At 44.4% G+C, this 17,500-nt stretch overlaps 2 protein-coding genes across 2 annotated transcripts in view; one reads left to right on the top strand and one right to left on the bottom strand.

Annotated features, from left to right (window-relative positions):
• The window catches only part of comp (cartilage oligomeric matrix protein), a gene marked incomplete at both ends in the record, with an annotated part of 19,748 nt that extends 13,096 nt beyond the window's left edge, over positions 1 to 6,652 (top strand). Inside the window, 7 exon segments of the mRNA XM_080530418.1 lie at positions 459 to 652; positions 1,337 to 1,515; positions 1,727 to 1,775; positions 2,536 to 2,732; positions 3,466 to 3,638; positions 5,306 to 5,445; positions 6,594 to 6,652. Of these exon segments, the coding sequence (XP_080386544.1) occupies positions 459 to 652; positions 1,337 to 1,515; positions 1,727 to 1,775; positions 2,536 to 2,732; positions 3,466 to 3,638; positions 5,306 to 5,445; positions 6,594 to 6,652 (991 nt within the window).
• A 5,644-nt stretch (positions 6,653 to 12,296) lies between these two features.
• The window catches only part of crtc1b (CREB regulated transcription coactivator 1b), a gene marked incomplete at both ends in the record, with an annotated part of 22,282 nt that continues 17,078 nt past the window's right edge, over positions 12,297 to 17,500 (bottom strand). Inside the window, 4 exons of the mRNA XM_080549418.1 lie at positions 12,297 to 12,508; positions 13,020 to 13,194; positions 14,100 to 14,189; positions 17,429 to 17,500. The exon at positions 17,429 to 17,500 is cut by the window's right edge and continues 18 nt beyond it. Of these exons, the coding sequence (XP_080405544.1) occupies positions 12,297 to 12,508; positions 13,020 to 13,194; positions 14,100 to 14,189; positions 17,429 to 17,500 (549 nt within the window). The remainder of the gene's footprint in view (positions 12,509 to 13,019; positions 13,195 to 14,099; positions 14,190 to 17,428) is intronic.

The raw sequence follows: 17,500 nt of genomic DNA, 5'->3' as shown, positions 1-17,500 counted from the left end.
ATCTTTCCTGTCTGTCTTCACTGTATCTGTCCAATAAAATGAAAAATATGACTCTGAGTTTTTTTTTATTTTTATGGTTGAATGTCTGCAGTTATGAACACCCCCATCTCTCCTTCTCTCATCCTCCATCTCTCCATCTCTCCTTCTCTCATCCCCCCATCTCTCCTCCCCTCCTCCTCCATCTCTCCTCCTCTCATCCTCCATCTCTCCTTCTCTCCTCCTCTCATCTCTCCTTCTCTCTCTCTCCTCCTCTCATCCCTCCATCCCCCATCCCTCAATCCCCCCATCTCTCATCCTCCATCTCTCCTCCTCTCATCCTCCATCTCTCCTTCTCTCATCCCTCCATCTCTCCTTCTCTCATCCTCCATCTCTCCTCCCCTCCTCCTCTCATCCCCCCATCTCTCCTCCTCTCATCTCTCCTCCTCTCATCCCTCCTTGTCTCCTCCCCTCCTCCCCAGTGATGGGGACGGTCACCAGGACTCGCGGGACAACTGTCCTGCGGTGATCAACAGCTCCCAGCTGGACACGGACAAGGACGGGCTGGGGGACGAGTGTGACGACGACGACGATGACGACGGCGTCCCCGACCTGCTGCCGCCCGGCCCAGACAACTGCAGACTCATCCCCAACCCCCTGCAGGAGGACTCTGACGGTGGGCAGAGGGGTCGAGACCCATCTCTTCTGGTCTAGACCCCTCTCTTCTGGTCGAGACCCCTCTCTTCTGGTCTACACCCATCTCTTCTGGTCTAGACTCATCTCTTCTGGTCGAGACCCATCTCTTCTGGTCGAGACCCATCTCTTCTGGTCGAGACCCATCTCTTCTGGTCTAGACCCATCTCTTCTGGTCTACACCCATCTCTTCTGGTCTAGACTCATCTCTTCTGGTCTAGACCCATCTCTTCTGGTCGAGACCCATCTCTTCTGGTCGAGACCCATCTCTTCTGGTCTAGACCCCTCTCTTCTGGTCTAGACTCATCTCTTCTGGTCGAGACCCATCTCTTCTGGTCTAGACTCATCTCTTCTGGTCGAGACCCATCTCTTCTGGTCGAGACCCATCTCTTCTGGTCTAGACTCATCTCTTCTGGTATAGACTCATCTCTTCTGGTCGAGACCCATCTCTTCTGGTCTAGACCAGTCCCAATACGCCCAGAACTCTCCTCCTCCCCCTGTTCACCCATCTGCATGTTGGGCTATCTTGTAATGAACTATTGAACATTATACAAGACTATTGTGGGCACGACACAGTCACTTTAATGTCACCCAGGTATAAAAACAGCAGTTTGCAGATGTTTGTCCAGTAAGACTCAAATGTTCGTGCTTATTCCCCTGCTTCCAGGCGACGGCGTGGGGAACGTGTGTGAGAACGACTTTGACAACGACACGATCATCGACACCATCGACGTCTGCCCCGAGAACGCCGAGGTGACCCTGACGGACTTCAGAGCGTACCAGACCATCGTACTGGACCCCGAGGGGGACGCGCAGATAGACCCCAACTGGGTGGTGCTCAACCAGGTACCAACTGATGCATGATGGGAAATCAAACTGAATCAAATTAGAAACATTTGAAGTTAGACAGTAAGACATCTCTACAGCAGTAAGACATCTCTACAGCAGTAAGACATCCCTACAGCAGTAAGACATCCCTACAGCAGTAAGACATCCCTACAGCAGTAAGACATCCCTACAGCAGGACTGACGTAGCTTGTGTTTCTCTATCCCCCAGGGGAGAGAGATCGTCCAGACCATGAACAGTGACCCTGGACTGGCCGTTGGTAAGAGCAGCGTTGTACATCTGCACTCTGATGATGTCTGATGGACAGATGATTCACTTACTTAGACTAATATATTTGTTGTAAGTCGCTTTGGATAAAGGCGTCTGTTAAAAGTAAAAAAACAAAAAACACATAGGATCACTTAGCACATTGTCACAGTGTGTAAAACACTAAGGTCCGGTTTCACAGACAAGGCTTAAGCCTTTAATCCTAGACTAAAAAGCATATTCAATGGAGATTTCACATTGAAAGTGTGATTTAGTCCAGGACTAGGCTTAAGCCTTGTCTGTGAAACCGGCCCATAAACTCAAACCTACCTGTTCTCCCACGCATACAACCTCCCCTACCCCTAACCATCTCCCCTAACCCTGCCACCCCCCTCCCCCCCTGGACATGCATACAACCTCCCCTACCCCTAACCATCTCCCCTAACCCTGCCACCCCCCCTCCCCCCCTGGACACGCATACAACCTCCCCTACCCCTAACCATCTCCCCTAACCCTGCCACCCCCCCCCCCTCCCCACCTGGACATTGCTGTGTTAATTGTTCCCTGTGCCTCGTTAACTCGAGCACTGCAGTTAACTGTTCTATGTGCTCATGTTATCTGTTGCTTGTTGTTTCTGTGTCTTCTGTCTATCTTCTTCCCATATTGTCAGCGTCTTTGAGCCCCGGAAAAGCGCTATATAAATACAATGAATTATTATTATTATTATTATTAAACCCCTGTCAGTCTAATTGTCACTCTGCTCTTCCTCCAAGGCTACACGGCTTTCAACGGAGTTGACTTCAGAGGGACGTTTCACGTGAACACCGTAACCGACGACGACTACGCAGGGTTCATCTTCGGCTACCAGGACTCCTCCAGCTTCTACGTGGTGATGTGGAAGCAGGTGGAGCAGATCTACTGGCAGGCCAACCCCTTCAGGGCCGTGGCGGAGCCGGGGATCCAGCTGAAGGTACCAACTCATCCCCCCAATCCTCCATACGTTACCAAGTCGTACTAAACAGACTGACTTATATAGCTATGCCTTATTCCAAAGCGCTTTACAACGGCCTCTCATTCACCCATTCATTGACACACCCATTCACACACCAATGGCGGCCAAGCTGCCATGCAAGGCGCCGGCCGGCCCGCTCATCGGGAGCAATTTTGGGGGTTCAGTGTCTTGCCCAAGGACACCTCGACATGTGGCCAGCTGGGGCTCGAACCGCCGATCTGCCAACCTTGCGATCATTAGACGGCGGCTCTACCTCCTGAGACACAGCCGCCCCTCATACTAGTGTTCATATGGAAATTCTAGCAAAATCAGCATAAACGGCTGACTTTTTGCTATAAGTTTTGACTGGGCCATTATGGTTAATGAGCTGAGCTATGATAGCTAGCTAAGCTGATTGAGAGGGTGCGAGAGAGTGAACCGTTTGAGGGATTTTTGAGTGTGAAACTAAAAGACAGAGTGAATATTATTTAAACAAAAACATATCTACAAATATTATACTGAACTGTACAAAATCATTGTTGTGATGGGATATGTTAGATACTTTACAGTAATTCCCCAAATGACCGGAAAAAGTAGCTAGATTTGTCGCTGGTTGCTTTTGACTAGTTAAGTCGCCATGGGGGTCTGGAAAGTCGCCAGATATAGCGACAAAGTCGCCAAGTTGGCAACACTGTTCTCTGCTGTTTCCCAGGCTGTGAAGTCGAACACGGGACCAGGGGAGAACCTGCGTAACTCCCTGTGGCACACGGGCGACACCAACGACCAGGTGAAGCTTCTGTGGAAGGACGCCCGCAACGTGGGCTGGAAGGACAAGACCTCCTACCGCTGGTTCCTCCAGCACCGGCCCCAGGACGGCTACATCAGGTAACCCTAACCCCTCCAGCACAGGCCCCAGGACGGCTACATCAGGTACCCCTAACTAACCCTAACTACTACAGCACAGGCCCCAGGACGGCTACATCAGGTAACCCTAACTAACCCTAACTACTACAGCACAGGCCCCAGGACGGCTACATCAGGTACCCCTAACTAACCCTAACTACTACAGCACAGGCCCCAGGACGGCTACATCAGGTAACCCTAACTAACCCTAACTACTCCAGCAGAGGCCCCAGGACGGCTACATCAGGTAACCCTAACTACTCCAGCACAGGCCCCAGGACGGCTACATCAGGTAACCCTAACTAACCCTAACTACTCCAGCAGAGGCCCCAGGACGGCTACATCAGGTAACCCTAACTACTCCAGCACAGGCCCCAGGACGGCTACATCAGGTAACCCTAACTAACCCTAACTACTACAGCACAGGCCCCAGGACGGCTACATCAGGTAACCCTAACCCCTAACTCCTCCAGCACAGGCCCCAGGACGGCTACATCAGGTAACCCTAACCCCTAACCCTAACTACTACTACTAACCTTAACCCTAACTACTACAGTCTGGTTGCTAGGTTACTATACAACCAAGCAGTGCCTCAGGAAGTCCATGAAGGTCATCATGCAGACACACACACACACACACACACACACACACACAGACACACACACAGACACACACACACACACACACACACAGACACACACACACACAGACACAGGCACAGACACACACACATACACACACACACACACACACACACACACACACAAACAAGTGCTATCCAACTCCTGTGCAATATTCTGCTGAATCTATATTTTGTGGACATATTTTTCTTGCCTTTCTTTCTTTTTTTGGCCTCTTATATTTTGTTGGGCCAGGAGAAATCTTCACCATAACTGTTTAAACCCTGACCCTGTTAAACCCTGTCCCTGTTAAACCCTGTCCCTGTTAAACCCTGTCCCTGTTAAACCCTGTCCCTGTTAAACCCTGTCCCTGTTAAACTCTGTCCCTGTTAAACCCTGTCCCTGTTAAACCCTGTCCCTGTTAAACCCTGTCCCTGTTAAACCCTGTCCCTGTTAAACCCTGTCCCTGTTAAACTCTGTCCCTGTTAAACCCTGTCCCTGTTAAACCCTGTCCCTGTTAAACCCTGTCCCTGTTAAACCCTGTCCCTGTTAAACTCTGTCCCTGTTAAACCCTGTCCCTGTTAAACCCTGTCCCTGTTAAACCCTGTCCCTGTTAAACCCTGTCCCTGTTAAACCCTGTTCCTGTTAAACCCTGTCCCTGTTAAACCCTGTCCCTGTTAAACCCTGTCCCTGTTAAACCCTGTCCCTGTTAAACCCTGTCCCTGTTAAACCCTGTCCCTGTTAAACCCTGTCCCTGTTAAACCCTGTCCCTGTTAAACCCTGTCCCTGTTAAACCCTGTCCCTGTTAAACCCTGTCCCTGTTAAACCCTGTCACTGTTAAACCCTGTCCCTGTTAAACCCTGTCCCTGTTAAACCCTGTCCCTGTTAAACTCTGTCCCACCTGTCCCAAGGTGTCCCAATCTCCTCAGATCTGCACAGGTGTGCTGTAGAGAGGCTGGGGGGGATCTGATGTGTCAACTTAACCTGCTTCAACCTTCCCGCTCTGCCTGTGTGTGTTGGTGTTACCAGAGTGCGTTTCTACGAGGGTCCTAAGATGGTGGCGGACACGGGCATCATCATAGACGCCACCATGAGAGGAGGCCGGCTGGGGGTGTTCTGCTTCTCCCAGGAGAACATCATCTGGGCCAACCTGAGCTACCGCTGCAACGGTGAGCTCACTGACCCCCCCACCCCCCCCGAACCACAGGACGCTCCTACCACAGCTCACTGACCCCCCACCCCCAACCACAGGACCTCCCATCACAGCTCACTGACCCCCCACCCCCAAGACCTCCTGCCACAGCCCAGGGTTAGAGGATATGGGGAGGGGGATTCAGGCCCTGGGGGATCAATTAGGGAATTATAGCCTCGAGGCATTACAGTAATATGATTGAAATGGATGATTCTGTTTCCTGTTCTGGCTGGAGTAGCTAGTAGTAGATGGGTGGTGCTGTGTGTGTGTGTGTGTGCTTGCTGTCTGGTCGCTAAGCTGCGTTCAGATAAACTGTATCAACACATCAAAGTACTGAACATCACGAAGCTAGTTTGATGTTTTAAGGGTACACTTGACATGTGTTGGTTGGTGTTGTTATTGAAGAGCGTCTACATTAGGAGGGACTATTACCAGGGTTCCTACCAGTTTCAACAAGTCAAATGTAATACCTTTTATTTAGACCGTTTGTAGAAAATCCCCTACATTTAAGCCCTTTTTAGGCCTGATATATTGGATTGCTGGATTTTAGACCTTAAGGCTTTTTAAGACCAGCGCCGGAACCCTGTATTACACAAACACACATTACATGTACATGCCCAGTTGACATGACAAGCCAACAATGGTTAACATTATAATGTGCTTTAAATGAATCCACAGAGCAGTAGGTGTAGGTAAGACAACTGTCCTCCTTCATATGAAGAGTTGTGCTTGGCTGGATATGTGAAGTAGGAGAGAGAGAGAGAGAGAGAGAGAGAGAGAGAGAGAGAGAGAGAGAGAGAGAGAGAGAGAGAGAGAGAGAGAGAGAGAGAGAGAGAGAGAGAGAGAGAGAGAGAGAGAGAGAGAGAGAGAGAGAGAGAGAGAGAGAGAGAGAGAGAGAGAGAGAGAGAGAGAGAGAGAGAGAGAGAGAGAGAGAGAGAGAGAGAGAGAGAGAGAGAGAGAGAGAGAGAGAGAGAGAGAGAGAGAGAGAGAGAGAGAAATGTTGTATTCCCCAGATTGAGTGCAAAGAATGTATTTCAAGGTAATATTCAAACGATGGCAGTTAGGTTGTGGTGGCGTGTTGTCATGTTGACGTCTGGGTCTAACCTCTCCCCCTCTCCTCTCTAGACACCATCCCAGAGGACTTTGACACATTCAGAGCCCAGCAGGTCCAGATGCAGTTCTAACGGGGAATGACGCACACGGATACGCCCCAACAGAACTCTGGGAGGACCTTCCACCTCCGACCCAGAACTAATATTCCCACAGTGTGGATGTGACCCAGCAGAGTGGAAGGCAGCCAGTAGGGTGTTTAGAGTTTGTGAGTTTCCCCAAAATCAATCCATTCGGTTGTTAAGTCGTGACGTGTTTCCGGGTCCAACGTTGTCTGAGGCGCTCTCTTCGAAATGCCGCAGTAATAATAATAATTCATTATATTTGTAGAGTGCTTTTCCCAAGCTCAAAGACGCTGACAAATATGTGTCCCTTGTTGTATGAATAGATCCAAGTCTAAAAAAAACTGATTGAACTGTCATTCTACCGCTTTAGTACACTGGTACTCTGGTGCTTTAGTACACTGGTACTCTGGTGCTTTAGTACACTGGTACTCTGGTGCGGGGAATTTTTTATTTGGACCCGGAAATTGCTAAACGTCACGCGTGACGTCAGACTTAACAACCGAATTGTTGGTGGTTCAGGACGCTGAGTCGTGATAGAAGCTTCTGGGGAAACTCCCCCCAGGTCGGCGGGGACGACGTGGCGTTTCCTGCCTGACTTCTGCTCTCCAGTAACAATGTCATATTATTATTATTTTTTACAATTCTATAATGGTGAGAGTGAAGTTTTGTATTATCAGGGTGTTGCCAGTTATTATTGTTGTAACATTACGATGAAAAACATGAATTGTCATTGTTAAAGAGTTCTTTATGAATAAATATTGAGAAGGACCTTTCTTTCAAAACGCTAGAGGAGTTACTCCCGTGGCTATAAATGTGATTCCATATGTACCTACCAAGTAGCTCCTATGTGGCACTTTAACAGAACCATTTGTAGGCCTACTTCAAGGTTCAAGTTGTGATGACAAAATGAAACATTCTCCTCCTGCTTTACAGAGAGGATGTTGTTATATGGGTGTGGTTGTATGGAGGGTGTGCTTTGAACACCGACATGTTTGGGACTGAAATCACGAGCATGCACAGATATTCAAAATAATCTTTTAAAAACACATACAGAAATACAGATTACAAAATATAAATAACATAACAAGGACAATATGATATATATAGTTCAAACATCATGCATGTCCACATTGAGCACACCTTGGTGTTGGTGTTGTAAAACGACATTGGACAGTTTTAATAGATATATTCTGAAAATCGAGACTATGTACAGAGAAAAGTTGCCTCCCACATTCAATTTCATTGACATTTTATCTTACAAACGAATGTTTCACATCAGGATTTTTCACATATTAACAAATAATTACGACACATCTCCTACTATGATTTACACGACAATGGTTCCATATAATGCGATTCCCACTTTAAGCTGAACAGAAAATTCCTGCAACAAATCATTTCTTTGCGTTACTAATTGCACAGTTGGAAATACTTGCCGAAATAAAACGTTTCAAGGAACCCAATTTCAGCTGCTGCTGTTACAGGTAAACAGATTGACTTTAGAGGAGAATCGAGAAGCGTTAATAACAATCCTTTTAACTTATTACACTGAGAATAGACTTGTCCCTATCAGACACTTCAGTGCAAATGCCTTTGTGGTCACCTGATGTCCTGGTTAGCTGTGGCTCTAGTTGATGGTGGTAAGCAGGTAAGTACTCTAGCAGAGGCCACAGGTTTAGTGAGAGTGAAGACTAACTAGTTGACGTCACTTGTTAGATAACCTGTCAGTACAGGAGTCAACTAGTCAACCTATTTGGCTGCATGACATTTCATGCATATGCAGTGCATTATGGGAAAACTGTTGACAGATAAGCATACATTCTGAGCGCGACTCCCTTCCAAAGTAATGGGAAAACAAGCTGCATTGAAATAAGCCCTTTCTGGTTCTGCATTCCAAAAATAAGGAATATGTTTTCAGAGTCAGATCAAGAATAACAGTAGACGTTACAAAAGAGAAGAGCAGAGAGAGTTACTTTCTTCAAACATACAAATATATCTGAAGATTAAAACTGGGGTAAAACAGTCAGCATTCACATAGCAGGGCAAAACACTCCCTGTTCCCAAGACACAAAGTCACAAATAAAGTGCAAAGCAACTAGCAGAATACAGATAGCACAATAAAGACAATATAGTAACAACTTTAAACGGTCATAAACGTGATATAACCGATGTCATACGCAATCATAATAAATGTCGTCACACAAGGCCTACATTTAGGCAAGCTAGCAAGTGAACTAGCTGAGGAGCTAGCCGTGTTTAGTTTGCATACTCCTGCCAGCAAAGATGACAGCGTTATCGAAGGCCTTCATTCTCCATACACAAACATCTGGATTTAGGACTGCTTATAACATCCATTATGTCATGCAAATGACTGTCTAAAGTAGCTTTTAGTTTTTACGACAGATGGTTTTAGTCAAAATTAGTGCAAGTGCCTTTTCTTTTAAGTAAAGAGAACTTTGTCAGATCATAAAGTACTGGAGAGCTGACAGCTGTCGTGCAATGGAGGGGGGGGGGGCGGGGGGCAGGAGGGGGGGGCGGGGGGCAGCTGCCTTTTTGACTGTCACACTTGATGCTACAGTTGAAGAAGAGAACTGGGTGCAGATGCAGCAACAGCCAGTTCATCTGTTCGTCTCTTTGGTGCAAAATTTGACTCAAAGAGGTTTACGTCATTTGTTGTAATAGACAAAATCCAAGACATTGTGACACGAATACATTCTTATTTCAGCGTTAACTAGCGTTATGCAGAGATGGAGGTAACACAGTAATCTGAAAAGTAAACCGTTTCAGTAAATCATTAGGCGCAACCAACACATGCACCCCTGTCTGACTGGGTCTTCACTGTTTTAGATGAACATCTGAATGAAGGCCGTCTCTCACTGTTTTGTTGTTGTCATGCAATCATTTATACTATAGCTTATGTACAGGATATATCACAATGTGTTTAACATGTTCAAACAAACAGAAGTCAACTAAAACAACAAAGTATTTCATTGGTTGGCAGATAATTAATCTGAATGGTATTGATTGCAATATAATAGCATACTTTATATGCATTGGAGTTTGGCTCAAAAAGTGTTAAATCTTTTGTAATAAATATTTAACAATAATAAATCGTATAATAATCTCTATGTTAGATATCTATATTCTAGTGTTAAAACGGTCTGATTTATGTAACTAATTTGCATAGGAATCACAAATCTAAACAAAAAACAGTGATGGACAAGTATGTGAAGAGGAAATTAAAACATGGACATGTAAACGTAATGTCAAACATGACATTAGATGGTTCTTAAACGCTAAGGTCTGACCAACCGTGATTCCTTTTTGCCAAACGATATATTCAGACAATATGTCTCTTTATCTCAAGGGGAGTTAGGCAAGCTAGATCAATGTATTTATGTTTTCTGTATTTACAATAAACATGATCCCAAACAGCTATAACATGTCAACGAGTACTCAGCCAAAACCCCAAAGTGTTGATACGTGTCCCTGACTGAACGGATACGTGGTGGACACCTCATCAGCATGACGACATCCCATCAGGCAAAGGTCAGAATCTAGTCGCCACTTCCGTCCATCACATCTGTTTTAGAAACAACAAACTAAGATCATTTTTCTCAATTACATGAAGCACAGGGAAAATAAATAAATAATAATTAAAAATCATTAAAAAGGTATTTAAGAATTTGGGGTCTACAAAGGATTGCATGGGCAATTGCTTCATCCATTTATGTAAGTGAACTATTTTTTGCTTTGTGTTCAGAATGGAATGACTCAGCAGTTCTCCTCAAGCCCTTCAGCTGCCAACACGCTACACGACTTAGAAACTCTTGATCAAGGAATTCATGGCGGTTATCATGTAATGTGAATGCAGCTTCATCTCGAGGGATAAACCTAAAACCTAATAATACTCACATGAGTAACATTGTTTACCACAACTGTCTGCAGTAAGATGGACAAAATGCTTTAATTTGTGTTTTTGTTTGGAGTTTCCCTTCCAAGGAGTAGAAAGCCTCCCCATATTTGCACTCTCCGTCACAAATACTTTGAACCCAACAATTTGCTTTTTTAAAAAACATTTAAGAATTTGGCTAGAAAGTTGTACCAGTACAAAATACAGTACATTGATTTATCCAACCTCACTACATAACCACAAATATTGTCACTGACTAGGAGTTAAAGGTCCTCTTAAATACAAGAAAAATGTTACGAGAAGTTACGAAAATACATTGTCACATTAGTTAGACACTTAAAAACAGTATAATGTAAGGCAAAATCAGGTGATATCACAGTGACAAGTAGGGTTCTGAGGCATTTAGACCTCTGGGTTTAGTTTGGACCTCTCTGGGGGTTTGTGGGGGAATATGTTTCTGTCCTTCAGTCAATCTGAAAACGTGTTATCAATGAGCTGTGGTGAAATATACATGTCTAATTCTGGGGATTTATCTTGCTATATTTTCAATGGAGAATTCGCTAAACCTGGACAGCAACTAAATGGAAACTTCTGTGTTAAATATGCAAACCTAACAAAATAGTTTTGGCACAAGACAAAAATCTAATGATTTCTGGCCCATGTAAGTGACAAACGGACATTACAGAAACTAGCTGATGATTTAAGTCGCCACGTCTTTTACTATATCTACACTATATCTAGTGAGATGTCTCAGCAACGGACATACTTAAGCGCTTATGAGCAGATATGGGGAGGCTCTGCACTCCTTATATGGGGAGGCGCTGCACTCCTTATATGGGGAGGCGCTGCACTCCTTAATTAACCAAGTAGCTTAATAAATACATAAATATGTAAATATGCACAGTACAAATGAATAAATAGACACAAATCACATCAGTGCAGTTTGTACAATACGACTACAGCAGGGCGCAATTTTGGCATCAAACTTAAAATCGTGAAACGCGACATAAAAAAATAACCAACTGAATAAATAAAATACTTCAATAAATAAACAAACATACAAAAACAGCGAACATATCAATCCAACACACACATGACAAATATAAACATTTGGTTGTCAATAAAAATAAAGCTTTGAGTGTATAAAGCTGTTCCTGGGGAGACACGATTAATCTGAATTAAGGGTAGAAACAAACTCGTCTGTGGCATTTTCACATCATAATAATAATAATAATAATAATAATACTTTATAAATTGTTAAAAATATGCATGGTGCAGCCCACGTTCTCGTGGCTTTCTGCCACAAATCTTTTTAAAAGAATAAATAAAAATCCCAAAGGAAAATCCAAAGCAGAAATGAAATAAAAAAACAAAAAGTAGTCTTGATGTGACTTCATGGGCGTACGTGTGGCAGGTAATGTTGTAGAAATGCAGCAGGCTAGCCAAAGCTCTGAGCAACCACCCATCATCAGAACAGCAGCCACGCCGTCCTCCCACCTAGCAAGCCATCAGGTCCGTCCCCCCGATGGGCTTCGGTGGCACGTCGTTTTCAAAGGACTTGAGAGAGTGAGGGTAAGGTTGGACAGCTGGACGCCCATGCACCTGGGGAGGTGACTCACCCCCCCCCCTGCCCCCCCCTCACCACCACCTTTGATTCCTTTGTTTCCCAGGTTTTCTTTTTTTCTCTTTTATTCTCTTCTTCTGGGCCCCGCGGCCGCCCCCCCCGCCCCCCCCACCCCCTCACAGCCGGTCCATCCTGAAGGTGTCCTCCGTGGCGGGGTCGGTCAGGACCATGTCGGGGTCGTTGAGCATGTGCAGGCCGTCCAGGGTCAGCGGGTCGATCTTCAGCTCGTCCAGAGGGAACTGGGAGTCTGCGTCGAAGCTGACGTCCCCCACCCCCGCCAGGGACTGGCTCAGCTCCTTGGACAGGCTGGGGGGGGACTCCCCTGTGACTGGGGGAACAGCACACAAGCTCTTAGACACACACACACACACTTTCTTTTATTTATTTTCTTCTTTTTATCTTTATTCATTTATATTAGCTCCTACTACAGGATTCTACCCAAGGTTTTTTCACTTTGTAAAGCGTCTTTGAGTCTCTAGAAATGATGTATTATTATTATTATTATTATTATTATTATTATTATTATTATCATTATTATAATAACCACCAAAAATGTTTAATTGAGGAATCTGTAACAAGAGAAAAACATATATATATATATAATTATTATTATATTTTACATAATTCTAATTCATACAGACATATATTCCCTCAAAAGAAAATATTGCAAAAAAAACAAAAAAACACATCTCTTCACTGACCGCTGGGCTAGGTGTGGCAGGCCACAGCAGGCTAGGCTAGTGGCTAACTGGCACCTGTGAGGATGATGTTGGGGATGTTGCCATGGCTACCGTACCTGTGAGGATGATGTTGGGGGGCTGTTGCCATGGCTACCGTACCTGTGAGGATGATGTTGGGGATGTTGCCATGGCTACTGTAGCCTATCTGCTGGGCGTCCTGCAGGCTGCTGCCGGTCAGGCCCATCATGGCGGCCTGCGTGTAGTTGAGGGTGGAGCACTGGCTGTACAGGCTGGAGGAGCTGAGGGGGTTCTCTATCATGTTGAACTGCTCCAGCTGGACAGACACACACACAGACAGACAGACAGACAGACACACAGACAGACAGACAGACAGACAGACAGACACACAGACACACAGACAGACAGACAGACAGACAGACACTCACTGAGTCAACACGTGTAACCCTAACCCTTAATGTGCTCCTCATATGTAACCCTTCTGTAAGCAGGTCGGTCATATGTAGAGTTAAGGTAGATATGTACAGTTAAGGTAGCTATGTACAGTTAAGGTAGATATGTACAGTTAAGGTAGATATGTACAGTTAAGGTAGCTATGTACAGTTAAGGTAGATATGTACAGTTAAGGTAGCTATGTACAGTTAAGGTAGCTATGTACAGTTAAGGTAGCTATGTACAGTTAAGGTAGATATGTACAGTTAAGGTAGCTATGTACAGTTAAGGTAGATATGTACAGTTAAGGTAGCTATGTACAGTTAAGGTAGCTATGTACAGTTAAGGTAGCTATGTACAGTTAAGGTAGATATGTACAGTTAAGGTAGCTATGTACAGTTAAGGTAGATATGTACAGTTAAGGTAGATATGTACAGTTAAGGTAGCTATGTACAGTTAAGGTAGATATGTACAGTTACGGTAGCTATGTACAGTTACGGACCGGTAGCTATGTACAGTTACGGGAGATATGTGGAGTTAAGGTAGCTATGTACAGTTAAGGTAGATATGTACAGTTAAGGTAGCTATGTGGAGTTAAGGTAGCTATGTACAGTTAAGGTAGCTATGTACAGTTAAGGTAGATATGTACAGTTAAGGTAGCTATGTGGAGTTAAGGCAGCTATGTGGAGTTAAGGTAGCTATGTAGAGTTAAGGCAGCTATGTGGAGTTAAGGTATTACAGATGTATAAATAGAGGCTATATCAGTAGTGGTGGTGTGGATGGTCTCACCTGGTGAGAGAGAGCGTTAGTCTGTCTGGATGTCAGCTGCTGGTCGTAGAACGAATCCCCAAAGATACTGCCCACCACATTTGGCATGTGCTGCAAGCCAAAGCAAAAGCAATTAACTATCACATCCGGCCAGCGACCGACTTTTACAAAAAGGGTTTAGAGTTAACTAACTTAACTTAGAGTTAACTAACACAGCAACTGAATTGTAGCAACTGAATTGTTTTATTTTTTACAGCTTGTCTGACAATTCATGGAATTTATGTTTGAACATTTTCAGAGTTATGGGATCTTACAAAGGAAGGACGATCACAGCAACAATAGGACAGAATAAGCACAGGCACGTCAGGAGCAAGACAGGTTTAAGCATCGTAGCAAATGGCTTTTCATGAAGCACAAACACATCGTCTGACACAGAAGCACTCGGAGGAATGGAAGTTGCATTACAGAACAATGCAGGAAGCATAACTACTTTCTAATGCAATATCCTGGCACCTTTCCTTGTTTAGAACATTTACCATAAATATAAAACATAATTCATAAGAGCCACTTCAGCATAAATGTTTTTGATGGAGCTGAAACTTCAAATCAAACAACACAATTAAAGAATAGCACTTGAATTCATAAACATTTAGATAAAAATCGAATTTATATTTATAAAAAATCAGGAAATGCATAAAGCTGTTTATCAGGGAAGGTTGATGACAAATGGATGCACCAATATGGACATTGGTCAAACACTGATAACCAAGGACTTGTTTAGGACTTAACACCTTAATTTACACTTTTACACTTATTTATTAAGTCCATAGTACTGTTACACACCGTGGCCAAAACCTCAGATGTGGAAACATTTCCTACCAATATTTCTTACATATACCGATAATAATAATAATAATAACAACTTAGCTCAAAGATAAATGATCTGGTACCACAAAACTATTTTAGTTGAGTGGAATTTATCACTATTCTATTATTTGCTCAGAATAAAGGCTTGAAATATCTGTCTTACGTGGCGATATGAGTTTGAGGAGGAGTTTCACCATCATGTGGAGGTCCAATAGATATCCCAGAGAAGTGAATCCTAACCCCATATTATTATAGATTTATATATTTACTTGTGAAAATAAATAACAGAAAAACATTTGTGAAGAAATGACATTTTCAGGCTTGGCTTGACTTCTTGAGTAACTAAAAGACAATTCTGGTTATGCCTAGGCCTACATAATACGCTATTATTATCATGAATCAGGAGGTGAGCTACATCAGTCCTGTGATCTCCATCATTGGACAACAACAGTGTTGCCAACTGGGCGACTTTGTTGCTACATCTGGCGACTTTCCAGACCCCCATGGCGACTTAACTAGTCAAAAGCGACCAGCGACAAATCTAGCTACTTTTTCTGGTCATTTGGGGAATTACTGTAAAGTATCTAACATATCCCATCACAACAATGATTTTGTACAGTTCAGTATAATATTTGTAGATATGTTTTTGTTTAAATAATATTCACTGTCTTTTAGTTTCACACTCAAAAATCCCTCAAACGGTTCACTCTCTCGCACCCTCTCAATCAGCTTAGCTAGCTATCATAGCTCAGCTCATTAACCATAATAATTAATAATAATAAAACACATTCTAGTTTGTGAATATGTAAATAGTTAGTTTGTAAACCTGGTCAGCCTTTTTTTTAATTCATTTAGCCTTTCAGAATTGCATATTATCCAAATGAGTTGATTACATCATCTAGATACTTCTAGCTACTTTTGGGAGAGCCAACAGCCACTTCCATTACAGAGGAGTTGGCAACACTGGTCAACAACATTCTGTACAAATGTAGAAGAAGTGACCGAGACTGGTGAACTTGCAAACCACACGCTCACTACAAGGGGTCAAAAAGTGAAAGTGAAACGTAGATTTAAAGTACCCACTCGATATAATAAACAACAGTTTAACGATCACTAAATACTCATCATTTGTGGTTTGGATTCACTGTTCTCGTTTGCCGCAGGCTACCGGTAAGTGATAATGACTTGTAAACATACTTTAGTTTTAGGACGTGTTCAAAAGCAAGAACTGTTTGTTCATCTGGTTATGTGTAGTTATGTGTTTTTAGCATGTCGATGTTCTCTCAGCATGTTGTCATGTGTTTTGTTAGCCGCTAGCTGTTAGCAGCGTTCGTAGCTGTGGCTGCGTTTAGTCACTTTTCTCCCGTTCAGTGTTTGAGGTGCACCAACATTCAAATATGTCTGTCGTGTTTAATTTTTCTCCGATTCCAATGTAGGACACAGCATTTGAAAGCTTACAATCTGTAGTTTAAGCACATGTAAAAAAACTGAAAAATGACGTTTTTCACCAGCAGCTGTCTAAGTCCATGCCCATGAGATCCGGGTCCTTCAGAGATAATGAAATAACAATAGATTAATTTGTCTCCCAAACTGCGCTGGGCTGCATGGTCAAACTGCATGGTCGCTGCATGGTCAAACACAATAAAAAAAACTAAAAGCTGCGATGAGAACGTTGCATAGAGACCTAGAGGTGAAGTATGCAGAGACAGAGAGAGAGAGAGGTGGTCAGAGACAGAGAGAGAGACAGAGAGACAGAGACAGAGAGAGGTGGTCAGAGAGAGAGAGAGAGACAGAGAGACAGAGACAGAGAGAGGTGGTCAGAGAGAGAGAGAGGTGGACAGAGAGAGAGAGAGACAGAGAGAGGTGGTCAGAGAGAGAGAGAGAGAGGTGGACAGAGACAGACAGAGAGACAGAGAGAGAGACAGAGACAGAGAGAGAGAGAGACAGAGAGAGAGACAGAGACAGAGAGAGAGAGACAGAGAGAGAGACAGAGAGAGAGAGAGACAGAGAGAGAGAGAGACAGAGAGAGAGACAGAGACAGAGACAGAGACAGAGAGAGACAGAGAGAGAGAGAGAGACAGAGAGAGGTGGTCAGAGACAGAGAGGTGGACAGAGACAGAGAGAGAGAGAGGTGGACAGAGACAGAGACAGAGACAGAGAGAGAGAGAGACAGAGAGAGAGAGAGATGGTCAGAGAGAGAGACAGAGAGAGAGACAGAGAGAGAGAAAGAGAGAGAGACAGAGACAGAGAGAGGTGGACAGAGAGACCGAGAGAGAAACAGAGAGACAGAGAGAGACAGAGAGAGAGAGAGAGAGAGGTGGTCAGAGACAGAGGGATGGGTCAGAGGTCAGAGCAGAGGGATGGGGGGGGCAGGTCAGCTGACACCATGAATGGAACGCTAGCCTGGGATGAACAGCAGCCAGTCCCCCCGGCGCAACAAGCCCCGCCCCCAAACAAGCAGCTGGGTAGCCCCGCCCCCTTACTTGAGGCGAGCCGCCGGGGGAGAAGCCTTGATTGGAGGAGACCGGGGAGGTGGGAGACTGATTGGCGGGAGA

Source organism: Nansenia antarctica (assembly GCF_963989245.1).
Source record: "Nansenia antarctica genome assembly, chromosome: 1".
Classification (NCBI taxonomy): domain Eukaryota; kingdom Metazoa; phylum Chordata; class Actinopteri; order Argentiniformes; family Microstomatidae; genus Nansenia; species Nansenia antarctica.
The sequence above is the reverse complement of the archived record's forward strand: the minus strand, read 5'-3'. Positions and strand labels throughout refer to the sequence as shown.